General features: G+C 28.6%; 2 protein-coding genes and 2 non-coding genes across 5 annotated transcripts; all 4 read right to left on the reverse strand.

Moving 5' to 3' along the window:
- Nucleotides 1-2896: 2896 nt before the first annotated feature.
- Nucleotides 2897-3057, reverse strand: LOC113785250 (U1 spliceosomal RNA). Its single transcript, XR_003471392.1, has one exon. It is a non-coding gene; the product is annotated as a U1 spliceosomal RNA (small nuclear RNA).
- Nucleotides 3058-6032: 2975 nt separating this feature from the next.
- On the reverse strand, nucleotides 6033-12905 carry LOC101512564 (allantoinase). Of its 2 annotated transcripts, none has more exons than XM_004485692.4 (16): nucleotides 12700-12905; nucleotides 12482-12575; nucleotides 10965-11082; nucleotides 10606-10679; nucleotides 10346-10422; nucleotides 9902-9938; nucleotides 9722-9807; nucleotides 9514-9573; nucleotides 9261-9406; nucleotides 8987-9113; nucleotides 8736-8891; nucleotides 8539-8649; nucleotides 6972-7082; nucleotides 6622-6720; nucleotides 6282-6425; nucleotides 6033-6200 (listed from the first exon to the last, which is right to left on the reverse strand). In XM_004485692.4, exons 1-15 carry the CDS (start codon nucleotides 12784-12786, stop codon nucleotides 6297-6299), a joined length of 1512 nt encoding a protein of 503 aa, XP_004485749.1. In that variant the 5' UTR covers nucleotides 12787-12905; the 3' UTR covers nucleotides 6033-6200; nucleotides 6282-6296. The 2 variants fall into 2 exon arrangements, with proteins under 2 accessions (XP_004485749.1, XP_012569063.1); XM_012713609.3 differs by having other exon boundaries at nucleotides 12482-12599; nucleotides 12700-12836.
- Nucleotides 12906-13177: 272 nt separating this feature from the next.
- Nucleotides 13178-13250, reverse strand: TRNAV-UAC (transfer RNA valine (anticodon UAC)). The gene has a single exon. It is a non-coding gene; the product is annotated as a tRNA-Val (tRNA).
- An 858-nt stretch (nucleotides 13251-14108) lies between these two features.
- LOC101512972 (sphingolipid delta(4)-desaturase DES1-like) lies at nucleotides 14109-16533 on the reverse strand. Its single transcript, XM_004485693.4, has 2 exons — nucleotides 16193-16533; nucleotides 14109-15115 (listed from the first exon to the last, which is right to left on the reverse strand). Exons 1-2 carry the CDS (start codon nucleotides 16349-16351, stop codon nucleotides 14297-14299), a joined length of 978 nt encoding a protein of 325 aa, XP_004485750.1. The 5' UTR covers nucleotides 16352-16533; the 3' UTR covers nucleotides 14109-14296.
- Nucleotides 16534-18496: the final 1963 nt, after the last annotated feature.

Below are 18496 nucleotides of genomic sequence, written 5' to 3' on the forward strand. Positions count from 1 at the left end.
AGCTTTATTTTTAAAAATGTTATAAAAAAAACTATAAAACTCAGTTTTTTTAAAATTTTAAACAAATGAACCAATTAGTAGTGACAAATTATTTACAATAAAAGCTCTATTTCATGTGTTTAAACGAATCCTACATACATATCATTTATTTTTAATTTTTTAATGTTAATATCTAATGAGCATTTATTTTCTTCAATTCATCATCTCAAAATAAACTTACTAAATAAATCACACCAACAACTTTATATTATTACATTTCAACAATTAATTATATATCATTTATAAGTACAGAGAGTTGATAATATATAAACTAACAATTTTTTAATTATATAAAATTTTAATTTTTATAAAATAATTATGAATTTTTTAGTCTTAATTTTTTGTTCATTCCTACTTTTAAATCAATTTAATGCATATGTTTTACATTTTTGAATGACTTTTTATTTAAATATTATAAAATTAATTTTAATTTTTTAACAAAATATAAGTTAAATACAAATTTTTAAGCTTAAAAATGCATATTTAAATGATCTCTTGTTAAAAATTCTAATTTAATATAAATAATATGTTTATGTCATAAATATGGCCGAAAAATCATTTAAATATTATACGATACATATGTGTTAACATAAAAATAAGGATATTGGATCTAACATGTTACAAATTCAATTCTCGTTTGTGTTATTGAAGCAATACAAATTTAAATTATTTTATAAGTATTTAATAGATCTTAAAATCTTTTTTATTTTAGAGTGGGACACCGTTCTTTCACTCTAAAATCTTTTAATTAAAAAAATAGAAACAAAAAAAATGAAGAAAAAAAAATAAATTAGGACTGTAAATTATTTTTTATGCACTTTTTATTAAAATAATAAACATTTTTAATTTATTAATAATTAACTAATTATACTAGATTTTAATTTAATTTTTTTAAAATAACTTTATCCTTCTCACTAGTTATATTGTTAAATTTATCTTTAATTAAGTAAAAAAATTTATTTTTTATTTTTTCTCGTTAGTACACATAATTTTTTGAATATAAATAATTGTGTCGTTATGTAAAAGTGATACTTTATTTTCAAATAACCGGCTTGTAGGATGTAGTATATAGACCTTATCTTATTCAACATGGACACTTAATAAACACTATTCACCTCTTACGTTTAAGTCAAACTTTACATAATTCTTGTAAAATCAATTTATAAGACGAGGACTATTCACCATTTATATAATTTTAGTAGCATTTATCTCATCTAAGGGAGATTTTTAACACTTTTTACTCTTTTCATTCATACCAAACCACTAAATTGCCATTCCACTTTCTACTAATTTTATTTTCGTTATAATTTATTTTACTTTTTTTTCTCTATCTTTTTACATAAACCAAACAAAGTATTGGCATGTGTTTTGTACGAGATTGATGAAGAGAACATAATATTTTTTTAAAATTGTGTTTAGTTTTTTTTTGGGGTGATCAAAATCCTTGTTATACCTACTTTTTGTTTCCCCAAACTTCTGGGATTTAAAGAGAATTAGAGGTAATTAAAACACCGTAACAAAAAATACTTTTAATTAAGAGAATACAAGTTATACAGGTAATAAAGTAGGATAAGCTTTGTTTTATTTAAATTTAGTTTATAATAATTATTAGTTTGTTTATTTTGATGTTGTAATAGTTTTTATTTAAATTTAGTTGATATTATTTGTAAATTTATTGTAGTGACTCTTACGTGGGCATTCTCATTTAAGGAATGTTTGCAGTGCCTTCAACCATCTTCTTCTCCAACTCTATGTTTGTTTGATTTCATTTCCAATCTTTGTTGTTTTCTCCTTTTTTTAATAAGAACAATACCAATAAAGTTTTATTTGAGACTAAAGTGTGTGATTTGAAGAAAAAAGAAGGAAAAATAAATCATTAGTACCAAAAAAATTATTATATAACTTTAATATAAATATTTTAAATTTATTTATATGAAGAATTAATGTATTTCTAACAATATATGAGAAACATATTAAAATAGTTTGATATTTTCTTAACCTTCCGATCTTTTAGAGAAATAAACTTTATCTAATATGAAATATGATTGGATGGTAAACAAAATGTGGTAAAAAAATTATTTTTAGTCAAGAATCAAAATTTTCTCCATAATTTTTTATCACATAACTGTAGTACAGAATTTATTAAATTCAAACCAATGATTACATAAATCATATTTATAAAATTTTATATTAGTATGAAAAAAAAATTATATATCTATTATACACTTACAAATAAATATTTTATGAACTTTTATTAAATAAGTTATTTTTGATGTATTGACATTAAATAATTTCATATTAATATCGATTATTTTATATAAATAATCTATATATGATTGTAGTTTTCCGTTTAACGGTGTCATAATATTACGGTTAACACCATGGTGTCAAGTTATCATATATATATTAGGTAATTGATACAATGATGATGATAAAATCTTTGTTCCCCGTGTTAATCGCCACCTCAAAAGCACATACAAAACTCATTTTTGTGAGAGACAATAGATACATTTTTTCTCTACTCACACCAATACCACTAGTTAAATGCACCAAACAAGATCTGTACTTTCTTTCTATGAGATTTGCTAGTCCCCAAACAAAACCCTTTCGTCATTCAAAAGAAATGAAACATCTAAAAACGGTCACAACAAGATGCAACATATTTCTTTTAACAACATAATAATCACGATTTTTTTAAAAGGTATATATTTCAAAATTAACTAATGCAAACTCTCAAAATAGTATTTTATTTTAATTATTTTTACAAAACATGGTGATAAAAAAAAATTCTATACACCATAGAGTGTGTATTACTTCGTCGTTCTTTTAGAGAAATATAAATTTTGAACTGAATAGGAAGGGGGCCGCGCGAACGCTGGCCCCCACTGCAACAAATTATGATGTAGGCTGTTCTACCTGAGAACACCTTAAGCGGACACCCCTCCAAAGTGCAATGGAGGTCACCAACTTAGGACATGGACCTTATTGATCATCCATAGACCCCATCCAGGTAAGTATGTTTTTCCGTGGCACTTATTTTTCTTTTATAACTAAAGTTTTTTCTTCTCTTGCCAAAACCATCGATGTGGGACTTTTGACAGTGTCGTTCACTCGTTCTTCCACGGCAACTTCAATAACAATGAGATTCTTTTACTTTAGTTCACCAAAACAATCAATGATTACACAAGTACATCATCTAACAGCCTACCCAATAATAAATCACATCAAATTTACTCAACTTAATGGCTTCCATCATAGGTGTTAGCACCAACATTTTATTTTGTTCATATATCATGCGATGAGAAGAGAAGCTATAGCATTCTTCGCACATTGATCGATAAGCACTGGAGAAACCATTTTTTGGTATTAGTTAATTAGAATGAAGAAAGATCTTGATAGCAACAAAAACACAAGGGTATAATATAATCTCGCACAATTAAGCATATGCCAATTTGCTTAGAAAAATGCAGGTTGCATGCAAGTGATTCTTATGCAGAATATTTCTCCTGCTGCAGACACACATTGTGAAGTTGAGAAAAAAAGATAAAATATAATAAGTTAAATTAGTTTGGAGAAGATAAGTGTTAAACAGAACAAGAAAATATAAAAGAAGAACCCGTTGATCATCATAACACGCAATAAAACATAAACATACATACACATATTTATACATACATTTGTAAATTTTTAAGTTAATCAACGAGAGCAACCACCACGATTGATTAAGTTCCCCTTTTAGAGACTCATATGCACAAATAAACAATCAGAGCATTACAAAATCATTCAAATCATTTTCAAGATTTAAATGGCAAATGGTTTTGTGGTTTTACAAAGTTTTTGGAGTCAGCTAATGTTTATTTTGCCGAACTTTAAGACAGTTGAATAATTTGTTGAGGGGGCCCTAAGTATACATTCATATAACAATATTTTTGCAATTTTATCAAATAAGTCATATTTTTGGGGCAATTTTTCTATAGTCCATTTATAATAATAAACTAATGAAGATATTTTATACTGTGTATATATATGGTCCCTAAAAGAAATTAATAACGTGGACATCAGTCTAGGACAGTAGTTCAGTGGGTGAAAAAAAATACTTTAACAAATGTTTATTTTAAATAAATAAATATATATATATATATATATATATATATATATATATATATAGAAATAACTTTTTAATAATAAAAGATATAAAAATATTATTATAATAAAAAATACGGATCTTACTATTATTCTCTATGCAATGTTATAGTACCTTAAAATTTGAATCAGTCAACAATTCAATTTGAGTGTCAAAAAATAGATTGTTGATTGGAATGAGTCACTAATTAAATCTTTTATAATGTTTTGAGAATAATATATATAATATTAATTAGATCTTATGATTTAAAAAAATAATTAATATTGAAAATTAGGTAAATATAGAATTTTTAGACTTAAAAATGCATATTTAAACTATCTCTTGTTAAAAATTCTAAATCAATATAAGTAATATGTTTATGTCACAAACATGGCCAAAAAATCGTTTAAATATTATAAGATACATATGTGTTGACATAAAAACAAGGATTTTGGATCTAACATGTTATAAGTTCAATTTTTGTTAGTGTGATCGAAGGAAGACAAATTTAAATTATTTTATAAGTATTTAATAGACTTTAAAATTTTATTTTAGAATTGGACACCCTCCTTTCACCTTAAAAATTTTTCATAAAAAAAAAAAATAGTAACAAAGAAATGAAAAAAAAAACAAATTGGGACTGTATATTATTTTTTATGTTCACTTTTTATTAAAATAATAAATATATTTTTATTTATTAATAATTAAATTAATGCTATTTAAGGGAGATTTTTTTACTCTTTTCATTCATAGTTTTAAATTTGTGTTTATTTTATTTTTGGAGTGATCAAAATCCTTGCTATACCTAATTTTTGTTTCCCCAAACATCTGGGATTTGAAGAGAATTAGAGGTAATTAAAACACCGTGAACAAAATATAATTTTAATTAAGAGAATACAAGTAATAAAGTAGGATAAGCTATGTTTTATTTAAATTTAGTTTATAATAATTCTTAATTTGTTTATTTTGATGTTGTGATAGTTTTTATTTTGTTTATTTTGACGTTGTAATAGTTTTTATTTAGATTTAATTGATATTATTTGTAAGTTTATTGTATTGACTCTTACTTGGACATTCTCATTTAAGTAGAAGGCACTACAAACATTATTATAAACTAAACAAGGATCTATACTTTCTTTCTATGACATTCACAAGAAATGAGACATCTAAAAATGGACACAACAAGATGCAACATAATTTGTATTTTTGCTCTTTCTAAGTGTGACATATTTCTTTGAAGCTATTCTGGTTCCTCCAAAGGCTAATCTAGACTTTTCCACTAATAGTCGGTACCCTCCACCTAGAGTTACTAGCAAAACATTAGGACTTGACCAAAACGATAAGATGTCTACGACTACAGCTATTGCCCCTTCTGATGATTAAATTAATCAGAAAGTGGTCAAAGTTCTTACTTCTTAGCATGATAGTTAAGTAATTTTTAATTCTATGTTTGTACATGCTAACACATATTAGCACATGATACTGTAACAGCAAGTATGCTAATACATATTATCAATAATTGCTGAATAAAAATACTTACACAAATTAAACATATGTTTCTACCTATGCATTCCAGAAAAAAAGTTTTGCAGTGTCTAGATTTTATTACTTGAAGTAGGGGATACACAATCACAATCCGTATAATATTTTAGTTATTATTAAAACAGGTTTGAATTTGATTTCTATACTTTCTCAGCGGTGAACAACAATTTAAAAGGCTGCAAACCATGGTTCTGCTACTTGTCTCAGGTGGCCATAGTGATGTCTAAGATCAACAATGTTGGCTAGAGTTCAAACAAAAATGCAGAACATATCGTCCAAAACGACAATGGACTGGATAATAAAAATAAATAAAAAACTAACGAAGAAATGAGAAATTTTAAGAACTCAGTTTAGAATAAATATCCTCCGCGTCCCCAAACGGTTATGGCAATAATACAAGCTACAATATTAGTATATGAGAAGAAGAAAATCTAGCTCAATCACAGATGCCAACAGCTACTTCCGCCTCTTATTTATGTCACAAGGCGAATAACATCTAACAAAAAGAACATAAATCAGGATCACGATAAGCATCGGCAAACTAAAAGAAATTGAGACGAGAAGTTATGGTGATTACCAGTTTTGAACCAATTCATTTGGCTAGAATTTGAACTCCACAGGCTGCAGCAGCATGCTTACCATCCTTAAAGACAAGGTTTCCTCTAACAAAAGTGTCGATAACTTTTCCTGATAACCTTTTTCCCATATAAGCAGACAGGCTCTGAATACCAAATGGTCATATTATGAATTCGTCCATATAATAAAAGATGTAGCAAGAAGCAGCCACCATATTGATATAGAAGTTTGGAAGGTTTTAATTTATTTATACTCAACAAAGAAGTTAGAATCATGAACAGAATAACGAGTTCAATTAAAAGATAAAGAAGAATTGCTCGTAAAAAATTAATTAGACTTACAGGATGTTTAAGGAAAACAGGATAATCATCATCAAGGTCGAACTCCAGCTCTGGCTGCCACACTACAATATCAGCATGGTTTCCGATTGCAATGGCCCCCTATAGCATATTGAAAACATGTCACTTGTTGCCATAACTTTAGGTGTTCAAACAAACATAATATTCATTAAACTCGTGGTTATATATGTTTAATGAATGGTTAATGAGTTGCGGCACTTGATATATTCCAAGTCATATTTTAGTGTCAAAATAACACAAATCTTAATACTAAATTCTAAGTCTGGCTCACAATGAAGAAAACTACAACAACTGACCCTATAAAACAATGAAGGAAACTATAATCATGTCACCTTTAATTCTAACCCTGCAAAGGCTGCAGGTTTCTGGCTCCACAATAACGATAGTTGTTCTAGAGTTAACCCGTGTTTCTTCCCATTTGACCAAGTCACTGGAAGATCAAACTACAAGTCTCGCAACAGAACATTTGTCAGTCTTTAGATCCATAATAGCAATTATATGTGCAGTGTAAGAAATCAAATTCAACCAAAACATTGATTAGTGTACAACATTTTAGTAGTATAAAATATGTTAGGTGATTATTATTAATTTGAAGATCATATCATATATAAGCTACAATAGTCAGGCCAAATATGAAATACCTACAAGTCACAAACCAGTGAGAAAAAAACTATGATAGTTACTCACCCTTGTTGATGTACAAAACACTGTTTAGCTTCATTGCATAACCTTTTTTTTTTTTTTGAGATTGAGATGAGTAAATCATGACCATTAGATCAAGCCGAATGGTCAAGAATAAAGAATGAAGGTTGCACGTGACTTAATAAAATGGTCATGCGACCACAAGTAACATTTATTCTTGTATGATCAAGACAAATTTACCCCTCTTACTCTCACTTGTATGATCAAGACAAATTTACCCCTCTTACTCTCATATACTAAAAATCCTCTTACCTCTATACACCCCCTACCAGATATTCATATTTACTATGACACTGGCACAAGTCAAAATGTTAGGGAATCTGGAAGTGCAGGAGAAGCAACGGGACAATGGGTACATGGGTCACCTCTATTATATATCCACTATTTTCTTCATTCCTAATCAATGTGGTACTAACCACTCACTTGAAATCCAACAATCTCCCCCTCAAGTGTGAGTCACCCACAACACTAGACTTGATTCAGACTAGGATCTTCCACTTTTGCTCCCCCACCAAGCCGAACCAGGCTCAAATACCACTTGCTGGGGAGTCTGAGGGTGCAGGAGAAGCAACAAGCCAAATGCTCCAAGATCCACACGATACTTGACATTACATCTCAACCCAAAATCTTAAAGCTTTGGGGTAACAACTTAGGTTCAAAGCTAGACTAGTAGCAAAGGGAGGGGTGGACTACAATGAGATATTCACCCATGTAGTCAAACATGCATTAATAAGAATTATTCTAGCCGTGGTAGCACATTTTGACATGGAGTTAGAACAAATGGATGTCAAAACAACTTTTCTCCATGGTGATCTCAATGAAAAAATCCTAATACAACAACCAGATGGCTTTATTAGGGCCCAGGGAAAGGAAGATTGGGTCTGCCTACTAAATAGATCACTCTATGGTCTAAAGCAATCACCAAGACAATGGTATTTGAGGTTTGGTTCATTTATGCTTAGTCCAAATTATGCAAGAAGCAATTTTGATAGTTGTGTGCATTATAAACAATTATCATCAACTGCATACATTTACTTGCTATTATATGTGGATAACATGTTAATAGCCTCTAAATGCATGAAAGAAGTAGGAACAAAATTAAGTGCATTTAGAGGCTTAAATACAACAAATAAGTAGGAACAAAATTCTTCTAAAAAAGTGACAATTAAAAAGGAACGGATGGAGTTATTCACTAACCTGCAAAGATGATATGCCACCCCATGCTTTCAAGAAGTCACCTTCCTTAAGAAGCTTGAGCTCAGGCACAGTTGGTGAATGATCAGAACTTAATAGATCAATGCTTCCATCCTAAATCGAAGATCAAAACAAGTAAAATCGATGAGATCATACACAATTTAAGTATGATTACTCTTAATTGTGTAGCAGAAACATACCAGTACAGCCTCCCATAACTTTTCTTTGTTTAATGCATCCCGAATGGGCGGGGAACACTTGTAACGAGTATCTTTGTCCGGTATCTCTTCAGATGAGAATGCTAGGTAATGAGGACAAGTCTCAACACTTATGCTGTCGCCGCGACGTTTTGCTTCCTATATAGAATATAAAAAGGAAAAACATTACTTCAAATGTTTGTAGAAGGATTTGAGTTCCATGAATGAATTAAATAATGATGATCAGGATATACCTTGATAAGATTCAAAGAAGCACTTGAATCAGACAAGTGGACAATGTGAACATGTGCTCCTTCTAAAGGACCGCCAATTACAGTATCCTTTGTAACATCTACAAGTTCTTTAACTGCTGCCTCCTCCCTGGTTTTTATCTAAAGAGAACATTAGTAGTTTTTCATAAAGTTTAATGGACATAATTGGAAAACTTGATGGATATTTCTTACATATTGTTAACATAATTAATCATTTATATATTTTGCCATAAAGCAAAGACAAAGAGTTATTTACCATGAAGGTGGTCTAGTGTCGAGATATGTCTTATAAACATGCGGGTCGCCATTGCTGTAAAGCTCCAAAGGACTTTTAGAATCTTGTTGAATCTCAGCGTGCACGATTAAAGGTCTTCTATATTTTGCCAACACAGGTAAGCCCTCCTATCAAGTGCATTGGCCAAACAATTGAACAATGCCAATAGGAAAAGAGACTTCTTAGTATAAATTACTAAATAACTTTTTATATAGTTTAAAAGTATAGATTGTACCTTGATATGGTCAATAGTAGTCATAGGAAAGTCATCAATTCCTGAAGGGCACATAAAAGACTGCCAAAATAAAAACACACATAAAAAGAGTCAGAATTGTTTGAGAAACAGAAGTACATTTTTGGTTCATGAAGTTGATCCTACTATATATGTCCTTGACCTCAAAGCAGAGTTTATTGGGGATGCTTTTAAGTTTTCAAATGATTACCTTTACACCGAGAACACCAGCATCTAAGAGACCTTCAAGAATACTGGTATTAAGTGCATTTTCAGGGATCAGGCCTCCCCAAAAACCTGGAAAATATAAATAAATAAATAAATAAAATAGATAATAGAGAAATTGATTGATTATATGCTAATTGCTAAGGTGAAGTTTTGTGGATCATACCAACATCTACATAGATTTTATTCTCTGCAGCTTCAAGCTGCAAACAAGTGGAATTTCATGTCATGAAAAAAAAACAAGTTCAATTCAATGGTTAATCACGAGTAAACCTAACAATTTTTCTTTTAAATAGGAGAAGGAGGAATTGTTAATTAAAGTGACACTAATGGTCGTTTTACAATCATCTACGAAGGGATTTGAATTCCGTCCCTTGAGCATACAAGATCAAAAGCTCTGACACCTCATGGACGAATAAAACCCAACAAATTTAACACAACTTACCTGGATATTAAAATATTAATTGCTAATGAGATTTTAACTTGATTTCTGAAGGAACTCTTCCTTCTATCTCATTGAAATGATTGGTTTTGTCATATGAAGATAGATAAACTTTGAACACTTCAAAGAAAATACAAATGTGCTCAAGTGATTGATATCTTATTATACCTTAAGTTCTAGTGTTTCCTTAGACACAGTTGTTGGATGATTGTTTAGAGGCATGTCAACCACTGTAGTTACACCTCCTGTTGAAACAATATTGGAAAATGAGTCTATGCAATGCACATTAGCCAAACTTCAAAAATTTATGTATAGTGTCATATAACATTGTTTATGGCATGTTAAAGCATAGGAAAAAAATATAAAAATTTATCCTGAAATATGGAAACAAGTTTTAAGGTAGAGCAATAGTGAACATATAAGCATACCAGCAGCAGCAGCTTTGGTACCAGTAACAAATCCCTCCCAGTTAGTTCTTCCAGGCTCATCAAGATGTACATGCCTTCCAATGTAATTTATTTATATAATAAGTCAGGGCATGATAAATTGAAATCATGTAAATAATATAAAATGAATCAACACAATTCTACTGATTTCAAGGCTAGTCTTGGAATACAATTCCCAAATGAATTTCATTTAGCATGACTTCTACAAAGATTACAACAACCAATAACCAAGCCTAATTATTTTTTAAGGGTTAATCAATAATAACACTTCTTCATAACATAGTACATCTACAAAATAGTGAAAGAAAATAAACCATGTTAAGAGGATTTTGAAATCTTACACATCAATCAAACCAGGCATGACAACAGCCTCACCATAGTCAAGTACTTGTTGCACAGAATTCCCCTGCTTACCATATCCTTCCACAATAGACACAATCTTCCCTTCATTTATCTCCACTGTTAATGGTAATACAAATTAAACATGTCAATAAAAAATAAAATATGTGTCATCAATTCACTATGATGAATTGGTGATAAGATAATGCAATGCAACCCACTTCATTTATGGACTTCCAAGTCAAATGTCTCCCTTTTTCTTTCTGCCCTTTAATTTTTGGGAGGACTTGTGGACAATCTGTTTTTTTATGGGTTAGGATCAATTGATATTGTGGGTTCAAACTTCAATTATGACACCTTTGATAATTCTTACCATATCAACATATTACAAAATCGATCGTTGGATTGAAAGTTATTATCACATAGATAATTCCTGTAAAAGTTTATTTTAATCTGAAATTCTTTGATATATCATTGATATACTTCAAAATGACTGTCTTATGAACTTTTGTTAAACAAATTAATTTTGATGTTATTTCATTGAGATATCAAATGATTCCATATTAATGTCAAAGTTTTATATATATCATCTATTTAAAAGTAGTTTTTAATCCAACGATAATACCGATATGCAATTAAGAATTATCAAAGGTGTCATAATATGATATTTAACCTCACGGTGTCATAATATGATATTTAACCTCGCGGTGTCAAATGATCCTAACCCTTTTTTATGTATACTTTAGCAATTAAATTAGAGTAGTAGTTTAGAACTAAATTGATGGTTTAACACATTTATAATCAATAAATCATTGGATAAACCACTTTTTTAGTCCCTAAAAGTGAAAGTGTAGGGCACTGTCACTTTGGTCATGACTCAGTAAAAAACCCAAATTAGTTCTCGAAACATCAAAACGTCAGTCAGTTCAGTTTAGTCTTTTGACGTTATAACCAGGACTATTTTGACTATTTTGACGATTGTATCTTTTAGGGAGACTTTTATGATAGTAGATTGTATACTTCAAGGACTATTTTGAGAATTCAATGACTAATTTGGGTTTTTAGCTTAGTCAAATACCAATGTGACTGTGTAGGGAGGGAGCCAAGAATTAAATGTAGGGGACCAAGTTTAAAAGTATAATTTAGTCAAGAAAAAAATAAAATTTCAAATACACAATATATACAATAAAATTATAAGATATATCAAAAATTAATATTGTCAAAATAAAAAGAAGTAACATTTACTTCTAAAGTTGTGTTAACAGTTGCTTCATAGAATTAAAATTATCAATTATCATATTTGAGGTAAATTTTTCAACAATCTCATCTTCTAATAAATGCTTGTTTTAGATTTTACTTAGTTAAAAGATGTTTAAAGTCCAATACATTGAGGAAAAAACCATTATAAATTATCATAGAAAGTTCAAAACAAAATAACACAAAATTATAATAGCATATTAATATTAAAAAGAAAATTGTATAAATTGATGAAGAATAAGAAAAGAAGAAGAAAAAAAACCTGATCCAGAAATGATTCCTTGTGAGGTAACAATACGCTTGCTGGATATCCAGTAATGAGTATATGGAAAAAGAGTGCACTCATCCCCTTCTACCTGTGTCAGTCACAAAAACCACATCTTCAAAAATAAGATTAGGAACTTCCTCATGTAAATTATAGATTGATGATTGAAAAAAGGCTAAGAAAAAGTGAAGTGATTAATGATGAAGCTTTAATACCTTGTGAGAATCGTGTTGATAGAAGAATAGAGCAAAGGAAATTAGGAGTACTAAGATAGGCAATACCCTCCACAGTAGCGGCACCATTTTTCTTAGTAGAAACAAAAGTAGTATATCAAACTTACTTTTTTTGTTCTCTTAATCTTTTGTCAAAACTTTAAGTAACGGATACAGGATACTGAAGCATTGAAACTAGTCATAAAGAATAATAATAATTGAATAGATTTTCACTCCAAAACATATGCCGTAACACGACATGGATGGAGCACGTGGACCCACCTGCCTTAATAACTGTTTATTTTTCTTTAATATTTCATATATCTATGTATTTTAAATTCATCATGTGTATTCACTTTTTCTTTTAAACTGACTATTTAAAAAGATTGAGAGAGAAATACATTATTAATAATTAAAATGGCACTAATAGTCATTTAATCATAGATTAATCTTCATTAGAAAAAATAAAAGGTTGAAAAGATGTTGCTGCCCAGGATCGAACTGGAGACCTTTAGTGTGTAAGACTAACGTGATAACCACTACACCACAGCAACTTGTTGTTGATGAATATTCGTTTAAATACCACTTTAACGCATATTTCAGCACGGTATGGCATTACTATTACTAAGCAAGAATCACGTGTTGAGGTGTTATGAAACATGATGGTGGCAACACAACTTGAATAGCTTGCCTCTAAGACCGTTGTTTTTAAATCTTCAGTTCTATCCTTTATCCAAAAAAATATCTTCAATTCTATCATCAGAATGGTGGGAAGTTTTTTTTTTATGGTATTTTCTTGATTTTATCTCAACAAAGAGAAATGGACAATACGATAATATCTTATGATAAAAATATTTCGTCACAATTTGAGGTCAAAAGGTAAAAACTCGTACTATATATATGGCTGTATAGATTCGGATAGTTACATCTAAAATTAAGTAGGTATGAATTAAATATATTAGTACTCACTTTGACCCGCAACCGTGGAAATATATAAATATATTTGTTTATTGTTTTTTATATTTTGAATATTTTTATTCAACTAAATACTATCATTTATAAATATATATATATATATATATATTGTAATATAAAACTGTATTACATTAACATCCTAAAAAAATAATTTTCTTTTTCAATAAGAATTGCCTAAAACTCATCTACTAAATGTATATTTTGTTTTACTGTACAATTGATAAAATTTCGGTAGATGTAATTTTTCCAAAATCACTATGATTTTGTCAATTCCACCTAAAACCAAACACTGAAAGAATATGTGCAATAAAAAAGAAGTATGTTAGAAATGTAGAAAATTCATCCAGTAATAGAGTATGTTAGATCAAATGTATTACTATCATTGCTCTAGCTTGTAGATTTTACATTTTTTGGTGAAATGTGTAAATACATATTGATAAAGGAAAGCTCAAATCAAAACCAATATATTGATCACAATTGTAAACTAATGAACAAATGACTTGCTATCTGGGTCAAAAACTACAGTACATTCTTCTGTTACATTTAAAACTGTCAAAAGTGTAATAAAGAATATCCATAAAGAAGGATGAGAGACATCATCACATAAGGGGAAAGAAAAATGAATCTATTCAGTTTTGCTAGGCTTTCTCTTCATTCTGCTATAAGGTCCAACTGTTCTGTCCATAATATACATGTAAATAACCTGACTCCAAGATTTATAACATGACAAACTATCATAATACTCAGGAGCAATCTCCTTCACCTTGTGTAGTTTGTTTCCAGGGATTCTTGGAAAATCATGGTGTTCGTTGTGGTAACCTACATGCCATGTGAGAAGATTCAGAGGTCCATAGTAAGAATATGTCTCTTGTTCAGGATTGAATACATAATGCTCTGAAATGAAGTGACCGGCCATTGGATGCATCCCTCCACCAACAAATGTGGCGAGTATGAGGTATGCTAAGGATTTCCAACCCCAGAAATAAACCATTGACACGTCGAGGGCGATCTGAACAGAGAAGTTGATGAATTCCCAACAACCTGGTGGTTTCGGTTTAAGAAACAATGGTCGGAATGCATAAAAGAATAGCTGTAGAAAGACCCAAATCGTTTTCGCAAGAATATTTGTTACAACGCGTGCTTCAGCGAGACTAGGGATATCCATATCAATTCCATCTACACCTTGGAAGCGGTGGTGTTCCAAGTGATACTTTTGGAAGGTTACGGACATTGGTACGCCGATAGGGAGGTTAGCGAAAATCCCGAGCCATCGGTTGTAGACTGGTGTTGAGAAAGCCAGGTTGTGACTGAGTTCATGAATAGCCAAGAAGAGATTGTGATTGAGAAATGAGCCAAAAAAATAAGCTACTAGAAGTATCTTCAACCATCCTGCATCCTTAAGTAAAATAGCAGTACCAAGCTGAAGCAAAACAACTGCACTAATCTGCAACAGAACAAAAAAAAATTCAAAAACTATCAACACACACCCTACAATATATAGGAAATATAGATCTAAAGAAACCTATCCATATTCCATGATCCACATAAAATGCATTTCAAATCCCTATCACAAACTAAAACCATCTACACATCTTTAAAAAAAAATTAACATTACATTCAGAGCATCTCCAATGGTAATAATCAATTCAACGTTGTTAACTTTGTACATGTTTGAATTGACGTGATTTTGACATAATCACAGTACCACCATGATTTTACAAAAACTAGACTTGGAGTTTCAACAAAATCCAATGTTGCTGCAATTTTGCCAAATTCATCATGAATCTAAACATACACTTACGTTTAGCAGGCCCTACAATCTCACCAACTTTCCACACAAATGGTGTAGCTCTTTAACAACTTAAAATAGATCCCACAAGTTACTATCTCAAATTCTTTAATAATCCTTTAAAAATGAATCTCACAAGTTGCCTCACAATTATTATTTTTTAATCAATGATTAAGGAACTATATCTTATTCTTATTATTATATATATAAACTATTATTACATATAGCATCCTGGCCAATCTCCTCCTGTTGAGGAACATATAATCTAAGGGAATTGGATTTCCTACAGTTGCAGGAGGACCCTATAACCAATCTCAGCTATCCAATTTCAAATCAACAGTCGACATCATTAACTTAAAAATACACTATTTTCAATCTAAACAGTCTAATCTCATATCAACAGCCGATATAAAAAACTGCATATAACTGCGTGAATTTCTTAGTCACTGCAGAGAATCTAAATCCATAATCTAAAAAGTTCCATTGGATATGATATGACCTTAGCATTGAATCATAAAAATTAAAATACACATTTACAGCTATTTTGCATAACCAGGTGTAATTAAAATAACATGGTATTATAAAATTCACCAAATTATATGAATACCTTCACCAGTGCCACATGCAGTTTCACACATACACATTACCAAACACATGCAAGATAGATGCTTTAAATGAATTGGAGGGAACCAGAAAATATTTAAAATAAATAAAGGATTAAAAAAAAAAAACCTTGAAGAATGCGGAATAATCGGGACCAAAAAGCTCCTTAATTTGAGGGTATTTGGAGAGGATCTGACGACGGCGAGAAGCGTGGGGTTCATCGGTGTATGACCAGAAAAAGTCCCCAGACATGATGACGCCTTCACGATCTTCTCCGTTTTTACCCATTTGTTTTTTTTTTTGTTTTTTTTTTTGGTTCTATTTCTCTCACATCACATGGCAGTTATCATGAAACGAGAATATGATAATATATATAAGAGAGAATGTGTGAGAGATTGAATAAAGGGAAATGACTAATGGCTAAGAATGGAATACAGAGAAACCACATATGCCTTCACTCTCACTGGTTAAAATTTGTTTCTTTCCCGACATTACAGCCTGGAATTTTTGTTGCTAACCCCTTTGATTTAGCAAACTAATCTATTTTAGTTCATTGCTTTATTTACCCTAAATAAAAATAATTACTTCTTTTTTTTTTAAATTAAAAAGCGTAGACGGTAGGAGTCATAAGGATAAGGATTAGTGAAAACCCACACTTTAACTCTTTTTCGTAAAAGTGGTAAAATAATTAAATTAAAAAATTATATCCATCAGTTATAAATAATATTTTATATTATATTTATTAATAATAAATATTTATATTGTATTTTTTTATATAATTTTTAATTATTATATATTGTTTTTTGAATATTTATTAATAATAAACTTTATCTTTGTGATTTTTTATATTTAACATTCACAATTGAGTTTGATATTTATCCTACATTTTTTAATATTTTTTTTTATCTCGTATTTTTTAATATTGAACATTTATCCCACATATTAAATTAATGTTTTTTTCTCTAAATTTATAATTAGTATTCAATATTTATCCTCTATCTTTTATATTTATTATTAATAAATATTTGTCACATATTTTTTTAATAATATTTGAAATTGAAAAAATAAAATAAAAGATCAATAAATAATTATATATTAATTTTATTGAAACTACAATTTTTTTATATATAATTTTTTTTTAGTCTTTATATGCAATTTATGCGTAGGATTTTTAAATATTTTTGATAGTTTTCTGTGTAGAATTTCTTTTTGGTTTTTAGGCAGTTTTTTATATACGACTTTTTTTTTTGTTGCGCTGTTTTCTACCTGCAGTCTTTTATATTTCAACTAAATAATCGTTAAAGTATGTTACTACTAAATTTTTAAATAAAACAAAAATACAAAATTTATAGGCAACATTGTAATTTTAAATACCCTAAAAATATTATTAGTTCATTTTTTAAACATTAAAAAGCATAGGCGGTAGGACTCATAAGGATTAGTGAAAATATCCAAACTTAACTCTTTTTGTAAAATTAGTTGATGTTTATCATTGATAGTTATTAAAATTGATTTTTTTGGTAAAACCAATGATTCAATTAGTCTAAAAATATAAAAACACATAAAAAAATTATTTTAATTAAAAATTATTTTTATTAATCAATGTTTAAAATATTATTAAAAAAATTTAAAGTTTATTATTTTATTAATTTAAATTTTATAAATCAAATATATTTTTTATTTATTTATCTATTTTATTAATTTTAAAAATAAATATATACAAAAAATATTTAATATAAAATTGAAATTGTTTATAAATAATTTAATATTACAATAAATAAATTGTTTATTAATCAGATATATTTCTATTTATTTAGTTAACTTATTTATTTTAAATTATAATAAATATATTATTTACTTTAAATTGTTATTTCTGAATTTTTTAAAAAACAAATTATTTTTTTATAAGTAAATTATTTATTTAAATTATAATAAATAATAGGCATAATTGTTCACGTGGTTCATTAATTTAATTTTAGGTTATACTTCGTCTTTTATCTTCTTTTTTTTTTATTTAGTCTTTTATTTAATTTTAACTTACAATATGACCATTTATGTCTTAAAATATCAACAATGTTATCATTTTTTTATAAAAATTTATTAAAATTTTCAAACAAAATCCATAAAATTAATTATCATATTCAATATAATTCAAATTTCATCAAATTCATAACTAAAATGTTTAAATAAACTCATATTTTTATTTTGTATTTGATGAATTTGATGTTGTTGGAGATGAAAATATGAGTTTATTTGAATATTTGAGTTATGCATTTGATGAATATATGAATTTTCTTGGAATAGGTATTGAATTTTATGAGTTTTGTTTCAAGATTATGGTGAATTTTTTAAATTTATGTAAATAAATGATAACATTGTTGACATTTTAAAGTATAAAGGGTCAAATTGCTACTTAAAATTAAATAAAATACT

This window comes from Cicer arietinum, chromosome 1 (assembly GCF_000331145.2).
Source record: "Cicer arietinum cultivar CDC Frontier isolate Library 1 chromosome 1, Cicar.CDCFrontier_v2.0, whole genome shotgun sequence".
In the NCBI taxonomy this organism is placed as follows: domain Eukaryota; kingdom Viridiplantae; phylum Streptophyta; class Magnoliopsida; order Fabales; family Fabaceae; genus Cicer; species Cicer arietinum.